This window comes from Mastigoproctus giganteus, chromosome 6, assembly GCF_048544385.1.
Source record: "Mastigoproctus giganteus isolate SK-2022 chromosome 6, ASM4854438v1, whole genome shotgun sequence".
NCBI classification, from domain to species: domain Eukaryota; kingdom Metazoa; phylum Arthropoda; class Arachnida; order Uropygi; family Thelyphonidae; genus Mastigoproctus; species Mastigoproctus giganteus.
The window spans coordinates 32,837,708-32,858,894 of record NC_143580.1 but is presented as its reverse complement, the minus strand read 5'-3'; the positions used below and the strand labels follow the sequence as shown (position 1 = coordinate 32,858,894).

Below are 21,187 nucleotides of genomic sequence, written 5' to 3'. Positions count from 1 at the left end.
GATCATTTTCCTTTGATGTCCATGTCTCATACATTGAAGGCAGCTAGCAAAAAACTAGGTTTCCTGAAAATAATTAACCGAGACTTCAATCAATTGGCACTTTTAATCTTTCTCTACAAAATCTATGTTAGGCTAGCCCTAGAATTTTTGGCTCACAGGTCTGGTTCCCACATGCAACTTACCAAAAATTTGAAATTGAAAATATTCAAAAAAAAAAAAAAGCAATACAGTACGTTTACTTTAAAAGTGGCCTCGAATAAAATGAGAAATCTTACCAAGAGTGGTGTATATTCTTTGGGTTTGAAACGCTGGAAGAAAGAAGAGATAAAGCCGACTTACTCCTTTTTAACCAGCTGTTAAATGGTACCCTGAATTGCCCTCATCTCGTCTCACAAATAAATTTCAACTCACCGAAAAGAGCTTTAAGAAACCATCCTATGCAAGAACAAATTATGGATACTACAACTGCTATAACAGGACTGCAAGATCAATCAACAAAGCAAATCTGGAGATATTTGACACCCCTGGACACTTCAAGAGGCAACTGAAATTGCTAACCTCATCCGTTACCTGAACCTTAAAATTGAAAATCTTCTTGCAAATTCTAAGACTCTGATTATGTAATGTGTGTGAAGAAATACCAGAGCTCTCCCTTACTCCAACCTATTCTGATTTTGGTGTCAAATTGATTTAGTGCTCCATCTCTTTGATCTATTCCTCACACAAATAATTTAGGGATTTTTAATTGAGATGTCCAATGGCTGGCTGCAGTTGGCTAAGATCCCTAGAAGCTAACTTCGTATTTAATTCAGCAATCGTCCTCTTTGTTGCTTATTTGTGATCTCTAATGGTCGCACAATAGAAGATATAGCTTCTTTGAAAGCCACTTGGACCATTAAGATAAAAACCACTGCATGTATCTAGTATAGCTTCGGACAATAAGACGCAGGAGGATTGTAGGCAACATTTTCTAGGAAAAAAAAAGAAAAAAAATGCGTCATTGTCAGGAAAATATAGTAGTTTAACAACACTCTCCCCCCCCCCCCAACCATCTCAGTCGCGCACATTCAGTTTCTGCATAGTATTTCCAAAGACAACGACTTTTTTCATCCTTTAAGACAGTCCTGGAGCGACGCAATTGGTATTTTCTATTTGCATCAAAGAGGATGAAGGCCTCTCTAGCAACTTTCCAGTTCCTTTCTGTTTTGTGCAATGACCATACATTTACTAACCACGAACTCGTGAATTTATACCATTCTGTTATTTTCTTAGTCCATCTGTCATGTCTTCGAGCTGTATCCTGCCCAAGACCATTTCAGTTCTTTAGTTTTGATAAGAATGTCCTTTATTTGTTTGCTATCTAATCCATGTTTCTCTTCTTATTTTACAGTCTGATTCCTAATATAATTCGTTCCATTCTTCGCTGTATAGTTAACTTCTCTTCCATTCTTTTGGTGAGTGCCCAAGTTTCACTTCAATAGGCCATGGTGTGGAATATACATTGGTTCGTTATTTTACGTTTCAGATAAATTGGAATACATATTGATCCTGAGTATGTGACTATATTTCCTGAATGCTATCCATCCGAAATTTATTCTTCTTTTGACTTCCAGCCATTTATCATTATTACAGCTAATGACTTGTCCCAGATAAATATATGAATCCACCTTCAATTACTGTTCCTTCAATGCTTATACCCCTGTCTGTGGTATACTTGTTCATTGTTACTTCTGTTTTAGTCATATTCATCTTTAGTTTGTCGTTATTCATATTTAGTCCAAAATCCTTACTAACTCTGTATAATTCTTTGGGATCATGGCTTATGATCACAATGTCATCTGTAAATGGTGTAAGTACTCTCCATTCACATTGACTCCTTTCTGCGGCCAGTCGAATCCTCTGAAAGCTTCTTCAAGGGCAGTACTAAACAACTTCGGCGATATTAACTCCTTTCTCAATTTTAAATTTACTATTTTCTTTGTCTAGTCTAATAAAGGAGGTAGCGTTCTTATATATTTTCAAAATCGTAATGTATGGGGTGTCTATGCCTTGTTTTTCCAGTGCCCGAAACATTTTCTTATGCTGTATGGAGTAAAATGCCTTTTCATAATCCACAAATGCCAGGCATAATGGTGTTTTATATTCATTTGCTTTCTCCATTAGCTGCGATATTACATAAAGGTGATCCATAGTTGAGAATCTTGTCCAAGCCAGCTTGCTCTTTCGGTTGATCCATAGTTGAGAATCATGTCCAAGCCAGCTTGCTCTTTCGGTTGATTCTCGTCAAGTATTCTTTCTAATCTGTTAGTAATGACACTTATGAACAAGTTGTAGATCGGGGACCACAAGCTAATTGGTCTGTAATTTCCAGTTTCTGATTTATCTCCTTTCTTATGCAGTAAAATTATGATTGCATTATTCCACTCATTAGTCGTGACGCCTTTCCTAATGTATTTTGTGAAGAGTCTTGCCTGTTTCTGTGTCATGTCTCTTCCTACCAATTTTAACAACTGTACAGTAACTTCATCTTCGCCGGGGACTTTCTGATTCTTCATTTTCTTCAATGCATGTTCTACCTCATCAGGAAGGATATCAGGTATGTCGTATGTGTTACAAATTTGTGATCCATCTTCCCCACTGCTTGCATCATTTCCTCGCTCCTTGTATAATTCTCTATAGTAGTCTTCTGCTATTTGAATTATGCCTTCTCTGCTATTTTTAAGTACACCATCACTATTCTTCAATTTTAGTATTGTCTTTCTGTATTACTGTACAGTAATTCTGTATATACAATAATACAGAAAGACATTTGTCTTTCTGTATTACTGTTCATGAGTGCCGATTTAAGTCCTTTGTTTTCACTTAATGCTTGTTCTACTTTTTCTTGTGTTAAATCTTATGTCCTCTCTGAATCTTTCTAATGGCTTTGCATAACTCGGTATACTCAATTTTGTTCTTGTCAGTGTTTATCGTGATCTTCATTTATCGTCTTCGGTTCATCGTGACAAGCGTTTCTTGACTTAATCTTTTTTTTTTTTTTTCCTTTGGATTTCTTTTTACCTATAGGTTCCTCGGGCTTTATCACTTTCACAAAATTGTTTTATTCCTCGTTGATATCTTGATCCTGAAAAGCCTTCAGAAGCTCCAACTTGTTAAGTTCCGGTACATATTACTTTTTCTCATCCTCTTATCTCAAAAACCTTATTTATTCGAGTCAGTTTTTTCCTTTCTTTTATCTATATCAAGTGTGCATCTTGCCGTTCTGTGATCACTTCCAACATTTACCTTGTTCATAATATATATTCTGTTAGTGAGAATGAAGTCGATTTCATTGGTTCTTAATCTATTTGGGCTCGTCCACTTTCTGTTCGCCCTTTACTTAAAGTGTTCATTACTGACATTCCTCGAGATCCTGCAAATTCCACAAGTTTTCCACTTCTTTCTCTAATTCCAAAATTTCCTATAGTTTCTCTTTCTGTGATGTTTTGTCTCTTTCCAACCTTAGCATTGAAGTCTCCCATAATAATGTAGCGAGTTTTCTATTCATCAAGAAGACTCAATTTCGGTGTACATTTTTTTTTTCAACCTCTTCATCACGGCTCGGTGTTGGTGCATATATCACGATAACCTTTATTTTGTAACTCTTAGAAATCCTGAGTAGTAGTCGAAACCCTTGGTGATGTAATTTTGAATTCCGAAATGTTTTTTTTTTTTTTATATCTTTATGGACCAGAAAGCCAACTCCACCTTTGCTCTTTTCACTGTTTCCATTGGTGTACAGCAGATTTTTACTTTATAAACTTAAGTGCTGTAGCGTAGCTACTCTTTTTCGGTCTCGGAGGCATAGGACATGTTCGGGCCCCTACTTAATTAATGAAACTTGCAAAAACAGGACACAGCCAAAGACGCCGGGCCCGGACGCAATTGCCTTGCCTGCCTACATGGTAGCTACGCCACTGTATAAATGATTCATTTCTTCTTGTTTCAGCCAAATCCAATATTCCAATTCACATTTTTTAATTCCTTTTCCATTTCTAATATCCTATCTTCACCGATGATCGATCCTACGTTATAACAGGCCAAGTTCAGTTTCCGTGCAGCCTAGTCGTACAAAGAGATTTTTAGCACCTTCTACTTCCACTCTGATCCTCTCGCTGCCGTAAGAGGGGGAGTGAAAGCAGTTGGGGACTGACGGCCATTTGTTTCGTCGTGTTGTCATATGCTAGAGGGTTTGGTCTTTTCCTCTTCACGCTGACCAGGCGTATTGAAGAAAACCGCCCTACACGTTCGTTGCCACCAAAGTGACGTATCAGGGCTCACCATCGAGAAGGTGTTCATGATTGGATTTTAGGGAGGCAGGTCAACCGGACTTCTCCTAAATCTTCTAAAATAGGAAGATATTGGATCCATCAGTGTTTGGTTTGAGTGTCTGATAACACACAGAATGCCTGTTCCCCCTCTAAGCCCCTGATATCGATATTTAAGTCTGTTTCCTAAGATATCTGTTGCGCTATCATTTCACCAACATGTCTCTAGACATGTGTGAACTCGTGGCTAGTTGAAATGCATCAGAGTCCCTGATTGAAATGCAAATAAAATACCCTCCCTTTTCAGTTCCATCAAGGACTGGGTTTCTTAACATTAATTTTGGACCTGGAAGCCCCTGAACTCTAGGACAGACCACGACTCATGGTAGCCGGCCACCATCGAACTGAAACCCCCCCTTCTTACCTGAAAAGTTCCCCCCTGTAGGTTTATTCTGACGTTAACGGAATCGCAGTTAATCATATTAGGCGGGCGCTAATCTCAATTAGTTTAAGGAAAGATAGTGCCTGACGAATATGATTATCTACTCTGACGCAGTAATATGGGAACTGGATACAAAAAAATTGACATTTTTCATTAAAGCTTTTGACTTCCTTTCAGATGAAAGGCTACTATAGAAATTGGATCAGTATGACACTGGAGGAAAGTTACTGCTGTGGATAAAGAGGTAGTTGAGTAGCAAAAGACTTGTTTGGTTTTTAGGAGTTTAGCAACTAAGGCCATATTGCTCCGGGAATATGCGGTGATCATTCCCTGACCTTATCCTCCGTATTTGGTGGTGACGGGCTCGAACCCCGGTCTAATCAAGAAGCGTGTGCTACGCACTGCTGCTCCTTCCCACCTGGCTACGGAGGTGCCTGCAAAAGACAGAGTGACTATTAATAGCACTGTTCTTCTTAGATTAATGGACACTAATGTTATGAGGGATCAGTTCAGCGTTTGGCCCCTTAGTGTTTGCAATATTTATTAACGAATCGATGAAGGCGTATCCGACTTGATTTTTAAGTTTGCATAGGTGATACAAAAGTCGTCAGGGTGGCTAATGACTGCAATCAAGGCATACTACTTAATACGACCTCGTATTAAGTAGTATGCCTTAAGCAGATGGGATGAAAAGTAGGAATGACAGTTAAACATTGATAAATGCAGGGTTGCATATGGGCAGCGGTAATATCAAAATACATACCATTTGTGAAGTACTAAATTCAAGGTGATGGAGAACAAAAAAAGACCTGGAGGAATTATACAGTCCAATATGAAGTTCTCCTAGCAGTCTAGGTAGGTTGCTAGGACAGCTCATGGGATTCCGTCAGTAATATACAGGAATTTTGCCTCCAAGGAGGTAATTTTCCCATTGTACATGGCAATGGTTATGCCACATCTTTGGGTCTGGAGGCTTCATTGCAGGAAGGATGCGGTTCTGTTAGAAAGGGAGCAGAGCACCAAGATTAGTCAGGGACACGAAGGTATATTCTTACGAAGAAAGACAAGAGGTTCCTGTAAATTGGATATTTTACGTTGGTGTGTATGATTTGCAATTCCAGAGATGTCTCGTTTATATGCTATTAAGAATGGCTATCGACTGAAGTTTCGGCCAGCACAGGGGAAGAGCTTCCGTTCACGGGCGGCTGCAATCGTAATAACCCATTCCATGAAGGGGTTTTTTTCCTAATAGTTAGTCCTACATTTATTCTAGTTTTGTTCATCTGTAATTTAATGCAGCTTTGAACTTTGCCACTTATGAAATTCTTTACCTGGAAAAATTTTACTTGCACATGCACAAAGCAATTAAATTGGAAATAACGTGCGAAATTTGGCTTCAGCCAAAGAGTAGTTGACTATTAGAATAAACACCAGATACATGAAATTTACAGTATTTAAAAATAGATCGAACATATATTTGGGAATAAGTGAATAAAGGTGACATGAATTGCATCCACAAATACTAAATTACAATCGGTTTGCTTCATTGCATCATTTTACTAACATTTAAATTAAAAAAAAAAATAAATCTATGTTTATACTCCAGGACGGCAGCGTAAGGTCAGGGGAAATCAATAATTCTTTATCTGCACACTTCTGCAACTAGGAGTGAATAAAATAATCAGATGTTGAAAGTAGCACTTCACTCTTAATTCTGAGTTTTCTTCGAATGGACTTGTGTGTTTAATATTCCTTCAAACAGTTACATGATGTTTAACACGTTATAATTGGTATTTCGGCTTCATAATATTCTGAATTATTTTTTTTTCGTTATTAAAATCAAATGCTTAAATTTCAGGTCTTCCACCGAGGTCTGATAAGAGTATCCAGCACAAAAATTAACAATAAAAGTAATGAAGTCAATAGGATTTAAGGGTAAACGTGGGCTATCCCCTTCGTCTGGTTTTACTCTCTCAACGTATTTCATATCATCTCATAGGTTATGGCACACGCTGCTATTTTTGGGACAAGAGGGGAGGGCAAGAGATTTTCGCCGCCTGACCAGACAGCGCAGAAACCTAGCGGCAGTAAGTGACAGATGCTAGGAATGAGTCATGATCTGCTGATGTTGTCTGGAGCATGTTAAGCTTGGCCTCGCAGTGAAAGATGACCGAGTCACGTGATTGCCTGCTAGACGTACTGGGAACGTTCATGAGCGTGGCGTTAGTGAAACACTGTTACCATCATATAAATAGGTGAACTTAATAATCAATTTAGGCAAAATTATTCCCGTATGTGAATAACGAATCTAGTAGACACCTTCCATAAGAATTGGGGTCGCAAGGCAGATTTAATGTCACTTACGGGGGAGCGCATAAAATTACCAATGTCGCAGTTTTACGTGGGGGAGAGTTATTAAACCACAACTTCAAATAGAAATCTATTAAAGTTAAGTTCAGAGACATTGATTCATATAAATAGACACTGTTACGGAGAATGACTTTCACCCCACACCATTATTCAGTAGAAAATTTAATAAATAACAAAAATCTCTGATTAATTTTCATATCAAAATTAATATTTTGCTTTACAGTTGCGAAGGTGGATATCAACAATTTAACAATGCATTACTAGAATATGCATAAACAGCAAAACTTTTGTCACTCATAACTTTTTTGCTTGCTAGTTAATTCTTGGCTGGTAAGTAGTTGTCTTTAAATCGACGCAGTAGTTTCTAAGACGTTTTATTGCATTCATTTTCTTATTTCATAAGTAAGGATATGGTATTATTGTATAGGTTATAAGCACTCATTTCATTTTAATGTTGTCCAATCTGTAGGTTTCATTCCTTTTAATTATTTTTCCATGGAACTAAACTTCACAATTAAAATAATTGGATCTTGTTTACTGGAATCTGCCCAAACATGATCCATTAGTGCTGGAATTTTTAAACTCGGAAATGCTTTGCGTCCATAATACTCATTTATTAGAAGCACCACGCGCTAGCTGGTATCACGTGTTTACAACTACATGTATCTAAATAGGCTGGCAGTCGAAATTAGATTGCCATTCGTGTGTAATGACAACTTGATTTCAAATGATATCGATATTTATCATTCTCATTCGTTGTTATTTACTGGAGACAATGACAAATATGAAGGATCTTCCTTTTTTTAGAGGCAATAAAAATACTAACAAATCTGAATCAGTTTTGTTTTAATTCCATTGAAACAAAATTGATTCTATTATAATACAAAAATTAAACTCTTTATTTTAAAAACTTCTGGGCGTCTTCGTTACATGACTAAGTCAGGGGTCTACAGTCACTAATTTATATAATCTATTATATTGAGATATCAAATGAAACAAAGAAGACTTTAATATCCAATATGACTCCAAGGTGCTATAATGACATCAATAATTCTCTGAGGCATATCTTTGGTTGCGCTCAGAATGTACACCGAAACGCCGTTCCGTTTCGCCATACTAATCGGTAACGTAATGTATGCACATTAAATGCCTTCTGCATGTATTGAACTGACCGGGGTTCCCTTTCGAGCTTTAATGTGGAGACCTAGGTTATTGCGTCACTTCTGTTACTTGTACTCTGCTCGAGGACATCTTGTCTGTCTCTCAATCGCAATTGTTTCAAACATGTTAAATTATTCGGATTTTGTTTATAAATTGCAGGTTCACCACATTTATTCTCAAATTGCTGTTGTCACCGATGATGCTTTTGGGTATCGAACATTTTTCATACTGGTACAAATCTGGCTCCTCTCCAAAGAATGTTACGATAGACAGCTGTATTCATGGTTTCTTCAGTGAAAACCAGTGGACAAAGTCAAATGCATAAAACAGGATACACCATCACATTGCCACTACTGAACTCATCGTTGTGCAGTGCAGTCTAGATAAACCTGACTTTGGGCATATGGCGCACACTGGTACATTTGTCTGATGTCTGGACTGTAGTATAATTTATTGCTCAACACCATGTTCTGTGATTGCTGTAATGTCCAATGCATTCTGTATCACAATGGGCTACGATATGCACAGTAGGGAGAGGGCTTCGGAGCAAATATAACTATTTCTATGAAGTGTTTCTCCGATAGTTGTTGGTGCTACGCTAATTTTAGTGTTGTCAACAGTCTTGAGTTGGACCACGAGTACCTTTTACTACTTCCTCTCGCTGTCTCTTTTAACTATCGACATATGCTGGGGTATTTAATGAAGGTCTACGGCTTGGGATGAAAAGTCTTACTTTCTACTACCTGCTGAATGAACATGTCTCCAATGTGACAAGCTATCTATAGTTTTAGTAGCCCTACCGTTAGCACAGTAGTCATAATTACAATCTTCCAACACTGTAATACAGTGGTTATAATTATTATCCTCCCACATCGGATAGAAAAGCCAGAGTTCGAATCCCGTAACGAGGGGAGAAATTGTGGGATTTTTTAGACCGTGGCCGAGTTAGTCTGTCTTCAGAGATAGCTTTCTTTTTTTTTTTTTTTTTTTCGTCCCCAGCAAAACGACCAGAAAATACTCATTTACAGGAAAAATACTATTTGCTAACTAACACTTGGGCAGAACAAATATCGTACCTCTTGTAAGGCTGTGATAAATTTTATAATCATAAAACGATGTATCAAAATTTTTTTTTTTTTTTTTTTTTTTTTTTTCGATCACGTTTGATAATGTGGCTTTATTCAGGCAATTATTCATGGTTGCTAATTCTTCCGATTTTGGAAAATGTTCTCCATTCTGGGTTCACAGTAGCATGACTTTGCTAGCAACCATGATAATAATAACAAAACACTGAGAAGAGCCGAGAACTGTCCTTTATTCATGAATGTGAACTGAAATAGCACTTTGAAAATAACCTCATGATTTGTAATCAAAAACTAGCCTTGAGTTTCTCTCTATTGAAAAGGATAGGGAAGTTTTCCCATTGTTAGAAAATTGCTGATATGTTCCTTTAGTAGATTTATTTTACTTCTGTACCAATCCCCCCCCCCCCTCCAGCGGACCTGTCCGCTGAGGAATGGGTATAGAAGGTGAAAATTATAGGGATCAGAATTTATGCGGTAATACTCAATTTATGTGTAGTTTAATTTGAAAACTCTTTAAAAAAATTGGACGTGCCAAAACAGCAAGCGTAGTGCGTTAACTTGTTTGGTAAGTTATCGTACGTTATTAGTTATGAGTGTATATTGGTCTGAAGAATCCTATCTTCAGACCAAATGGAGCTATGGGTGAGAGGGAAATCTCTTAACAAAAGTGAGACATATAGACCTGACTTAGCCGAGTGGTCAGGAAAGAGCAGCAGAACACGTTCTGAGTGGACCGTGGTTCAAGCCCGCTTTAGAAAACTATTAAATACAATTAACGACTGTATTAATGATTGATTGTAAACTCTCTTTACTTGTGTCAAATAAGAAAAAAAATTTCTACGTTATTTACATAATTTTTACAATTCGTTAACTTTTTAATCCATATTAAAGCAGAAAAATAATTTAATTCGAGATAATGGATTATTTTTTTTATAATGCATGTATATCACGATGGTGCATTTACTGATATATAACATACCAGGTGTGGCAATAAAGTTCCTGGACTCATGCCGTTCAAATTCGATGGGTTTGAAAATAAACGGAAGTGGTATGTTGTAGTTCAAACTTCCTTCAACAGATTGTGCAGTAGGTTGACAGGTAGAAAGTGACTACCAGTTTCGTTAGTAGCATCCCGTGTCACGATTTCGCAATGGAGCAACGAACGAATATCAAATTTTTCTTTAAAGTAGTAAAATAGGCAATAAGAAACGTATGAAATGCTGAAAACTGTTGATGAAAGGTGAAATCGTACCAGTGTGTTTGAATGGTATAAGTGGTTTAAAGATGGACGTGAGGATGTTCGCGATGACCCAAGAAGTGGGCGTCTTTCAATCTCTTGAAATGAGGACAGTTGCAAAAGTTCGGGAAATTGTGGCAAGAGATAGTCGTTTTACCCTCAGAATAATAGTTGATAAGTGGCACATGAATAAGATGATTTGTCAAATTCTGCATGAAGGTTTAAGGAAAAGAAAGCTGTGCAAAATTTGTGCCATACAGCCTCACGGATGAGAAGAAACAACGATGTCTTCATGCGAAGACTTCATCCAGACTTGTTCAGACAATCCTAATTTCCGCGACTGTAATCTCACTGGAGATGAGTGTTGGTGTTTCAGAACGACCCAGAGACGAAGCTTCAGAGCATGTAATGGACATCAAATTCATCACCAAGGTAAAAAAGTTTCGTTTACAGAAATCCAGGATCAAGACGATGCTGATCATGTTTTTCGACGAACAGGGTGTGATTCACAAAAAAATTGTACCTGAACGGGAGAGTGTCAATGCTGCGTTCTACGTACAGGTACTCCAAAGCCTATTGAAGCACATTTCTCGAGTGAGGCTGCAATTTCGAGAGGCGCTTCCGTAGCCAGGTGGGAAGGAGCAGCAGCGTGTAGCACACGCTTCTTGATTAGACCGGGGTTCGAGCCTGTCACCACCAAATACGGAGGATGCGGAAAGGTCATGGAATGACCACCGCATATCCCGGAGCAATATGGCCTTAGTTGCTAATGCTCCTAAAAACCAAATAACAAACAAACAAACAAACAAGCTATTTCGAGAGAAAGGCAGCTGGTTCTTCTTGCACGACAATCCCCACCCCGTCCATTTCGCACTTACTTTTGAAGAGGCGTGGCATCGTACAGATAAAGCACCCCCATACTCTCTCTCTCTCTCGACCTAGCACCAGTGGACTTTTTTCCAAGGAAAATTGGCCTGAAAGGAAACAGATTTCAGGATGAGGACATAAAGAAAAACGTAATAGTAATAGAGGCATGTGATGGGAGAAAGCAAGCGTGAGCTTATGTAGCATCAGCCAAAAAAAAAGGAAAGTAAAAATTCGCACAACCATTCCCTCTAAAAGTTTGTCCAGTTCCTCGAATTTATTTAAGCTATCAAATAAATTCAAGGAGATGGAACAGATGGAAGTTTGTTCCAGCAATTAAACACCCACTGGCTAAAGGCAAATTTCCGTACATCTATTCTACAGCTGTCTTTCCTCAATTTGAATTTATGCCCCCTATGTTCGTAATCGGATCTGCCAACCCGCACTAGACCAGAGTGGCAGATTATGGTCCATTTACCTCAGCATGAATTGTTGAGGAGGCTTCCATCCTGCAGTGGGTTGATAATGGCTGCACTTTTTTTTTTTATGTTCTTAATCTGAGCAAGCGGAAGAATCTCATCCTAATTCAGCGTGCTCAACTCATTCAAGGCCTTATACACCTCAATTAGATCACCTCGCCAGTGCCTAGTCTCCAGCTGCTGCAATTTACAGAACTTAAGCTTCTCTTGGTAAGAGAACCCCTTCGTTTCCCTCGCCAATCTTGTTGCCCTTGTCTGTACACGCTCAAGAAAACCTCTACATCCTTCCTAAAATGAGGCCTCCAGACCTGTACGCAATACTCAAGGCGTGGCCTGACCATTGCCTTATACAAAGGAATAATCACCTCCATTTCCCTACTAGCAAAATTCCTGAATATCATTGACAAACCCCATGACCTGCTCTTGCAGCCTGTCTACATTGCTAAGAAAACTTCATAACTGACTGCACTTTGAATTGAACATTGCTTTGGACGCCTTCGCTGTCTCTTTTCAGAAACTTTTGGAGCATTGTGCATTCATTCAGGTGATGATTACTTTGAATAACAATACCATTTTTGAGCACTTTCACTTTGTTATTTTTATTGCACCAGTGCGAGAACTTTATTGCCACACTTCGTATATGAATAGAAACCACGTAACGTCATTTCTTAACCTTATTATTTCAAGCTTGCATTGAGTGCGATAGTTTTCAACTTGTAAAAAAAAAAAATAAATAAAATCTACTAAAATATTGATTAAAAGCAGCTTCGAAAAAAAAAGGGGGGGGGGTGCTTTTAATGTTTTTCCGCTTGTGCCAGTCTCTTCGATGGCTCCTATAACGTGAGTTTTCTGTAATAACGCATTTTACAAAATGTTTTATTATTTTTCATTACGTATACTTGAAAGTATTTTGTATTACTGAAATATCTATTAACTCATGGAACTTGCAAGGGGAATATAAATGCCTAGGAATATAAATATACACCACCTTTCGAAAAGCATAGAAAGAATATTTTTCACAATGTCATGAAATAATTTATTTTCATCCACAAAATTAAGATTATAATGGTCACACTTTTTGTTCTATATGGATGTCAACTGTGAGCCGGCATTAGTAATAATAAATAATTTTATTTTAAAATAATTTGTTTTAAATATTTTTTATTCCTTTAATTTCCGGAGCGCCGTTCCATTAGGGGGGAGAAAAAAAAAAAAAAAACAGCCCTGATGCTACTACAAAACTTCGAGCAATTCAATAATTTTGTTTGTTTCTCTCGTACTTGTTATTAAACATGTGGTCAATTAACTAGCAGACTTGCTAAACTTTTTTTTTTTTTTTTTTGTTTTTTACAGGAGTTGATGTTACCGCCAACCAAGACGAAATATCGGACCATGAGACATATCAACTGGAGTTTGATAATGCTACCAAACGGTGGTATATTCGTACTATGCAGGATAAATACTGGACCCTCGAGAGCAGCGCTGGTATTCAAGCTAATGCAACCAAAGGGTAACTGGTTTCCTGTTATTTTAGCTTATAATTCATAAATTGAATTAATTTTTATGCAATAAATTTATAAACATAGTGTACATTATGAAATTTTTCTGATTTGTACGTTTTCGAGAGCTTCCACATTGTGCGATGAGGCCATATAATGTGAAACGCATAAAAAAAAATTATCTGGGCCATACAGTGCAATTAGCTACTTCATTTTTTTTTTTTTTTTTTTTTTTGCAAACCTTTATTAATTGCCCGTGAATTTTCAGAATACACAAATTACAAAACCATTGATATAAGGTCAGAAGACAAACGCGTTTTCAAGGAGGATATTACAGATACTTCTGAGCCTAGAAGCAAAACACCAAGGTCAGCTGTAACCACTGGAATTCACAACTTCTGAATGAATTCAACCAGAAAGACAGGTCTATATCATCTGACAACTGAACTGCTTTGCACAAAACGTAATGGATTTTGTTAGGCACATATCACATTCCAAAAAATATGCAATAGGTGAGTACCAAAGCTGTTTTCCAGCGAAATGAGTGGAAAAGAAATTCGCCAGGAGCTTGATTTGGAGATTTCTTTTAAAGGAGTAGCAATAGTAGATGAGACAGTCATTTTTACTATGACTCTTATTCTAAACAGTCCATGGACTGAAGATCTTACCTTTTCAGTGATGGGGTGGGAGAAAAAGAAAATGGGTTTAAAAATTCAACTCAGAACATGGCTGGCTACATTATGGAACAAGAAGGGACTGACTTTTTACATTTCTTAGTCTTGTGTTCTCTGCTAATAACGTTAACTCAACGAGAGAGGTTACATTGTTGGCAAAGAAAGTTTTTTATTGTCAAACCTTAAATAAGCTGAATACAGAGCATTAAAGTGTACTAGAAGCTGGAATCGGGAAGTAACCCAAAATAGCATTGCATCATGAAATCACTTATATAACCAACGTATTGTAAGATTCCTCTGGCTTTCTGTGTAAGGAATCACTACTGTATACAATTTATGTTGATAATCTTATTATTATCATGCAAGAGTGCCATACGCCATGAAGCGTGCAATGAAAAAAGTTCTGACTTACTTTGAACAATTACGCCCTGCTCTTATAGGTGGACTGTGCTCAATTCAATTTTTGACACCTGATGAAAAGTATCTTTTTGAAAAACAGAATCTGATGATGAGATTAAATGTGTAGAGAATAGCTGGTGTAACAGTTTGGACTCATTTTTATGGAGACTCTTGAGATGGGAAAAAACGGTTGTCGAAGAATTTAATAGTGGCAGTGGACAAGTGGAGAGCTAACCTATGCAAAGCGTATGACGGCCCTCCCTTGTCTTTGTATACATGTTTGTGTGCACGGGCCACATTAGAGGTGAAGGTTAAAAAAGCAATGTCAATTCTAGCATAATAAATCAATAAGATAAAAATTAATAAAATAAAAACATTTTTATAAGTTTGTAGTTTATTTCTGCTGATTTTAAAATTGAATTTAATTGCTTGAATGTAATGCTAAGGCCTCGGCCGGGCTCAGTGAAGAATTGTGGGAACGTGTACTAGGCTCAAGTTTTGCATTGGGTTCAGTACCATGGATTTGTTTCTTCAGAAATTTTGCTGTTTGCAGGTCTGGTGAGGTTCCAGTTTTTGGATGTAAATAATTTAATACAATAATGTCAAAAATGAATACTTGTTATCTCATAAACTGTTTTTGTTAGTCCCCCCCCCCCCCCCAAGTAACATTATTTACTAAATTATCAGGTGTATATCATATTCTTTTTGTGTAATTTGAATTACACACAACGCTGCTACTCTACTGATATCTTTAAATTGGATACATTTGCCTAAAAGGTACGATTAATTTTCTAGATTTAAAATTATGATATACAAGAATTTTGTTAGCAGGGAAAAGGAGGTGTTATCCCTTTTGTATAAGGCAGTGGTCAGGCCAAGCCTTGAGTACTGCGTACAGGTCTGGAGGCCTAATTATAGGATGTAGATTTGCTTGAGCGTGTACAGAGAAGGGCAACAAGATGAAGGGATCCTCTTACCAAGAGAGGCTTAAGTTCTGCATATTGCAGCGGCTGGAAACTAGGCACCTGCGAGATGATCTGATTGAGGTGTATAAGACCTTGAATGGGTTGAATTCTGATGGGATTCTTTCACTTGTTCAGATAACGAACCTAAGGGGGCATAAATTCAAATTGAGGACAGTTGCAGAATAGATGTGCAGAAATTTGCCTTTAGCCAGCGGGTGGTTGACAGCTGGAACAAACTTCCATCTGTCGTTGTAGAAGTTGATAGCATAAACAGATTCAAGGAGGAACTAGACAAACATTTAGAGGGAATGGTTGTGTGAATTTTTTTTTTTTGGCTGATGCTACATAAGCTCGTGCACTTGCTTTCTTGCATCACATGCCTCTATTACTATACATACGTGTAGACTTTTTTCGATTTCAGAATTGTATCTGATGATGATGTTATTGTGATTATGTTATATTGTATTGCTTCTGATTAGAAAATTTGCTGTGCATCAGAATTAGAAATTGAATCGATACTAAAAATGAAGTCTTTCAGAACTGAAAGACTTCATTTTTAGTATCGCACAACTGAAAAGAACAATAACTTTGGACTTGGCGCATCATGGCCTAAGTTGCTCACGCGCCATAAACATTCAAATAAAATATACGCTTTCTAAAAATAATTTTAAAAAATCGAGCTGGAAGTTTTGGGGGGGATGCATCCCCCCATCGTGAACGGCGATTACGAATAATTTTCAGAATCTGCGAAAATTATACATTATCATCTGGGTCAGATGTTTTTTTTTTTTTTTTTCTCTCTCTCTCCCTTTCTTTCCTGCAATTTTCTAGTCCAAGGAAGAAGAATACAGCTGAAGCCCGAAACTGTTGTGATGTCTTTAAGCACAGCAACTTCCTAAAAATTTATAAAATTAATCATATGAATGTTTTATTTTTCAAAATTTGTTTATTTTTACATATTATATACAATAAAATACTAATATTGATTGAGTTTTTAAATTTAAAAGATAACTACTGCATTAACTACTACTGATGTGTATAAAATTTATTAAAATTTTTTTTAATACAACATATCCTTTTTTTGTTGGTCCACTGCATTAGGTCTAATCAGGGCTCCCACTCCTGGGTTTTTCCACCCAGATCTGGGTTTTTTGATTGTCATCTGGGTTGATAGGTTTTTTCACAAAAATATCTCATCTGGGTTTTTTCGGTAATTTTTAATTTTTAGTCAAAATTTATTTTTATTTCTTGTAAATACAATAAAATTTAATACATTTAATAACAGTTTACAATTTTCTTAATTGTATATTCTAATAATACTGATCATAATTTGTAATATCTCAAGTGCTTGTACAAAATACTACAAATGTAAAAGGATTTCAAAGTTTTCGCAGGGTTCTACACTGTTTTTGTTCGTGTTACTAACATGTATGCGCAGCCTATTAAGCAGGCGGAAGGCGGTCTTTACTGCACAGTCTTTCGTGATCGTGGTATTATTGCATTATTTTGTGTGATTTTTACATTTATGCGTGTACTACATACAGTGATATAATAAATTTAAATTGTAGTGACTATTTCTATTTTATGTTAATGGATTAGTGCTTTATTTTTTATTTTATAGAACATTTTTAAATAAGATAACTGCTAACTAGCCATGCCCACAATGTCTGAAACTTGTTCCCCACAGAGAAAGATGAGTAAACGGTGGTATATTCAAAATTTTAGAAACGAATGGTTAGAAGATCCGGAATTAAAGGATTGGTTGAAAGAAGACAGTAATGAAAAAGGTGCATTTTACTGTATTTGTTGTGAAATGAAAGTAAAGAATGCCAATAAATCGATGTTACTAGCGCATTAAAATACAGTTAAACATAGAAAAAGTGCAAATATTGCTAAGACAAGTTCAACGTTAGACACATTCTTCACAAAAAGTAAACCTACGGAGAATGAAGAATTAGCAAAGGCAGAGTTAACAATTGCTGCACTCATTTCTGAGCATAATATTCTATTTGCGCAATGTGATCACCTTATAGAAGCATGTAAGAAAGCATTTCATGATAGCAATATTGCAAAACAAGTTCAGATGAAAGTGACTAAAGTCTCTTATCTTATACAAGATGGCATAGCTTATCATGAAAAAATATACATTTCTAACATATGCAGAAACAAGTTTTCAATGATAATAGATGAAAGTACAGATTTATCTTTATCGCAAGTTCTAGCTGTTGTTGCTAGATATTTTGCTATTCAAAAACTTGATGTTGTAGAAGTGTTACTTGACACTGTGTCAAATGATACTTCAGAAGGGCTTTATCAAGCTGTAAAAGATCTTTTCATAGAAATAAACATTCAAATAAGTAGTCTCGTTGGCTTTGGAAGTGATAATTGTGCCACTATAATGGGTACTAAGAGTGGGTTCTAGTCATTGCTAAAAAAGGATGTACCATCAGTATTTATAATGGGATGTTTGCCATTCTTTTGCATTATGTGCTAGTCATTCAGTCAAGGTACTACCATCATATCTAGAAATATTTATAAAAAATATCTTATTTTTCCTGTAGTAGTAAAAGATTAAAAGAGTTCAAAATGATTCAAGATGTTGTAAATACTGCTAACCATAAAATCTCCAAATTAGCACAAACACGTTGGTTATCCCGTGGCAATGTAATAAAAATTATTATTGAGCAGTGAGATCATTAGTTCTTTATTTTCAGTCTCAATCAAAAATTGACAAAATCGATGGTGGAGGGAATATTTACAATACTATGATCACCAAAGGAACCAAGCATATGTTGTTGTTTTTAGGATATGTACTAGAGAAAATAAACTGCCTGAATATTGAATTTCAATCTGAGCATTTCAGATTGCACTTACTTCATTCAATGGTTTCAATTGAGTATAAAAATATTCTTAGTTTTTTCATAAAAGAAGTCATTACTTCATGCAAGCTGGTTGAAATTGATCCAAGCAATGCAATAAATCATAAGCCTTTGAATAAAATATATTTGGGAGGTGTTGTATGGCCTTATTAATATTTTAGTATTAAATCAGCTCACACCAACCATAAGAATAAGTATTTACTGTAACTAAAATATTTATTTAGTGTTGCACTACAAAATATTTATTTTGTAGTGCAACACGTCCGACAATATCAAAGGTATTGTATAAAAGAGGCCAGACAGAAGCAGCATCTAAGGTTTGCGCATCGATGCAAAACGCATGGACTTATACCATATGGCTTTAGAGTCAAAACACCATTTCAGGATGACCGATTAAAGTGGGTTACTTTGTGTTATCAAAAGAAGATCATGAATATTTGGATCTGTAAGTTACATGAGGAGTTAAGAGATACTAGGAGGCAAATAGGTATGTACTTGGATGTTATTAGTAGTAGTGTATCTTCTAGACATTTGGCTCTCGTTAGAAGATTAGTTTTGGATAAAGTTATTAGGATAGCAGACACCTATAGACAGAGGCAGATTATGAAGTTTAATAGGTTGTTGGGAGAAGGTACAGTACAACGTAGCGATAGAAGTACTCATTTTGTTTACAACTTGAGTAATAGGCAACTTACAGAAGAGCAAGAGGGAGTTTTAAATTTAGGTCCTAAGTTTACGCTTGTACCTCCCAAACCTCCCATTGCGGAGATAGCAATGGGTATTGAACGGGCCATCAGCAAGCTACTGGAGGCCCTAGCAAATGAGATCCGGGTTAAATCTGCCGTTATTTTGAGCCAGGTAAAGAAAGTATCTCCGAATCTTAACTTTAGTCAAAGAAAAGCCTTGAATGAACTGAGAAGAGACGATTGAATTGTGGTTTTACCTGCGGACAAGGGCAGATCGACGGTTGTCCTAAACAAAGAAGACTGTCACAAAAAAGCAATGGACCTTTTACAGAACAATAATACGTCTAAAGTTACTCAGAGAAACCCGTTGGTTGGCCTAGAGCGGCGCGTTAATAAACTGGTACAGGATTGGTTAAAGGCAGAGAAGATTTCCAGGGAGACCTTTTGGTTCTTACATGCTACTGGATGTCAACTCCCGAGGTTTTATGGACTTCCAAAAACTCATAAGACAGAAGTCCCACTCAGACCTATTGTATCATTTATAGGAAGCCCCACATATGCTTTGTCAGGGTATTTGGCTAAATTGATTTCGCCTATAGTGGGCCAGTCCAACTATGTCATAAAAGACAGTAAAGAATTTGTGAATTTTGTGAAAGATTTGACTGTAAATGAAAACGACAGCATGATTTCTTTTGATGTGGTGTCACTATTCACATGCATTCCAATTAAACATGGAATATATTGTGTTAGATCTTTGAGTAATGATGTCTCTTTGGGTAGTAGATCGCTTTTAAACATAGAGGATATTTGTTCGGGTGTGGAGCTTTGTCTGGCCAGCACCACTATGGTGTACCAAGGTGTTATGTACAAAGAGGTTCACGGTACAGCCATGGGATCTCCTATTAGCGCCATCGTGGCCAATCTGGCCATGGAGGAGTTAGAGGACAGGGTTTTTAGTGAATGTCAGTTTCCCATAAAGAAATGGAAACGGTATGTTGATGATACCTTTACCGTGGTCCAGAAGGGGAGAGAGGATGATGCACTCCATTGGCTTAATAGCGTCTCCCAATTTATACAATTTACCTCAGAGGTGGAAACAGGAGGTACCCTTCCTTTCTTGGATGTACTGGTCTCTAGGGTAGGCCCTAGGCTAAAAACTTCTGTGTTTAAAAAACCTATGTGCAGAGGCCAGTACACCCATTATAGTTCAGCACAAGCTGGGCAGCATAAGAATAGTGTAGTGAAAGATCTACTAGATAGAGCAGGGTCACACTGCACCACCTCTGAGGACAAAGAATGTGAAATTAGACGGGTCACAGCAGACCTTAGAAAATGCGGATACCCCCAGAGGATCATAGACAGATTTAGTAGAGGAATAGAGTCTAACCGTCAGGAACCGTTTGTTCCTGTCGCTACCGCATACATTCCTTACTATCCGGGCGTTACTGAGCATCTCGCTAGAATTTTGCGGGGCTATAAAACACGCTGTGTGCAGCTTCCCGGGCGGAGGTCGCACACAGTGTTGTCTCAGGTAAAAGACCCAATAGCAAAGGACCTGATTAGTGGAGTAGTATACAGGATAAAATGCCTGGATTGTGGGGAGTGTTATGTGGGCGAGACAAAACGACGGCTCAAGGATCGTCTGGGGGAGCATGCAAATGCTATAAAAACCGCTGATTACAATAAGTCTGCTGCGGCCGAACATTTTTGGGAGAAGCAGCATCAAATTTCCCCAGAGGATGCGGTTATCATGGATCGAGCGCATGGGTTCTGGAACCGTAAATGGCTCGAGAGCCTACGAATCTGTTCATCCGACCACTATATTATGAATAGGGACAGAGGTATGCGTATGCATCCTCTGTTTGAAACTATTATCCTAAGTACGGATGAACAGTTTTGCTTAACACGTTCCCGAGCTATTTCCGCTTCCAGTTCAGACCATGCGCCGACTGCACCACGTGTATAGGTACCGTGAGCCTGTTATATATATGGACGTGCTGCAGGAAGTTTTGTTACTGCTGAGGAAGGGAGCGCAAGCTTCCGAAAGCTCCAGAGATTTTTATCACTTTTAATCCGGTTTATTTTAGTGTATTTTATCTCAAGGATTTTATCATAGTTTTAATGTTTTTTCATGTATATT

General features: G+C 37.3%; 1 protein-coding gene across 1 annotated transcript in view; it reads left to right on the top strand.

Moving 5' to 3' along the window:
• LOC150084141 (protein singed-like) overlaps positions 1–21,187 on the top strand; it is a 155,476-nt gene that overhangs the window by 107,022 nt on the left and 27,267 nt on the right. Inside the window, exon 3 of the mRNA XM_090375906.1 lies at positions 13,299–13,455. Coding sequence (XP_090232032.1) covers positions 13,299–13,455 — 157 coding nt within the window. The remainder of the gene's footprint in view (positions 1–13,298; positions 13,456–21,187) is intronic.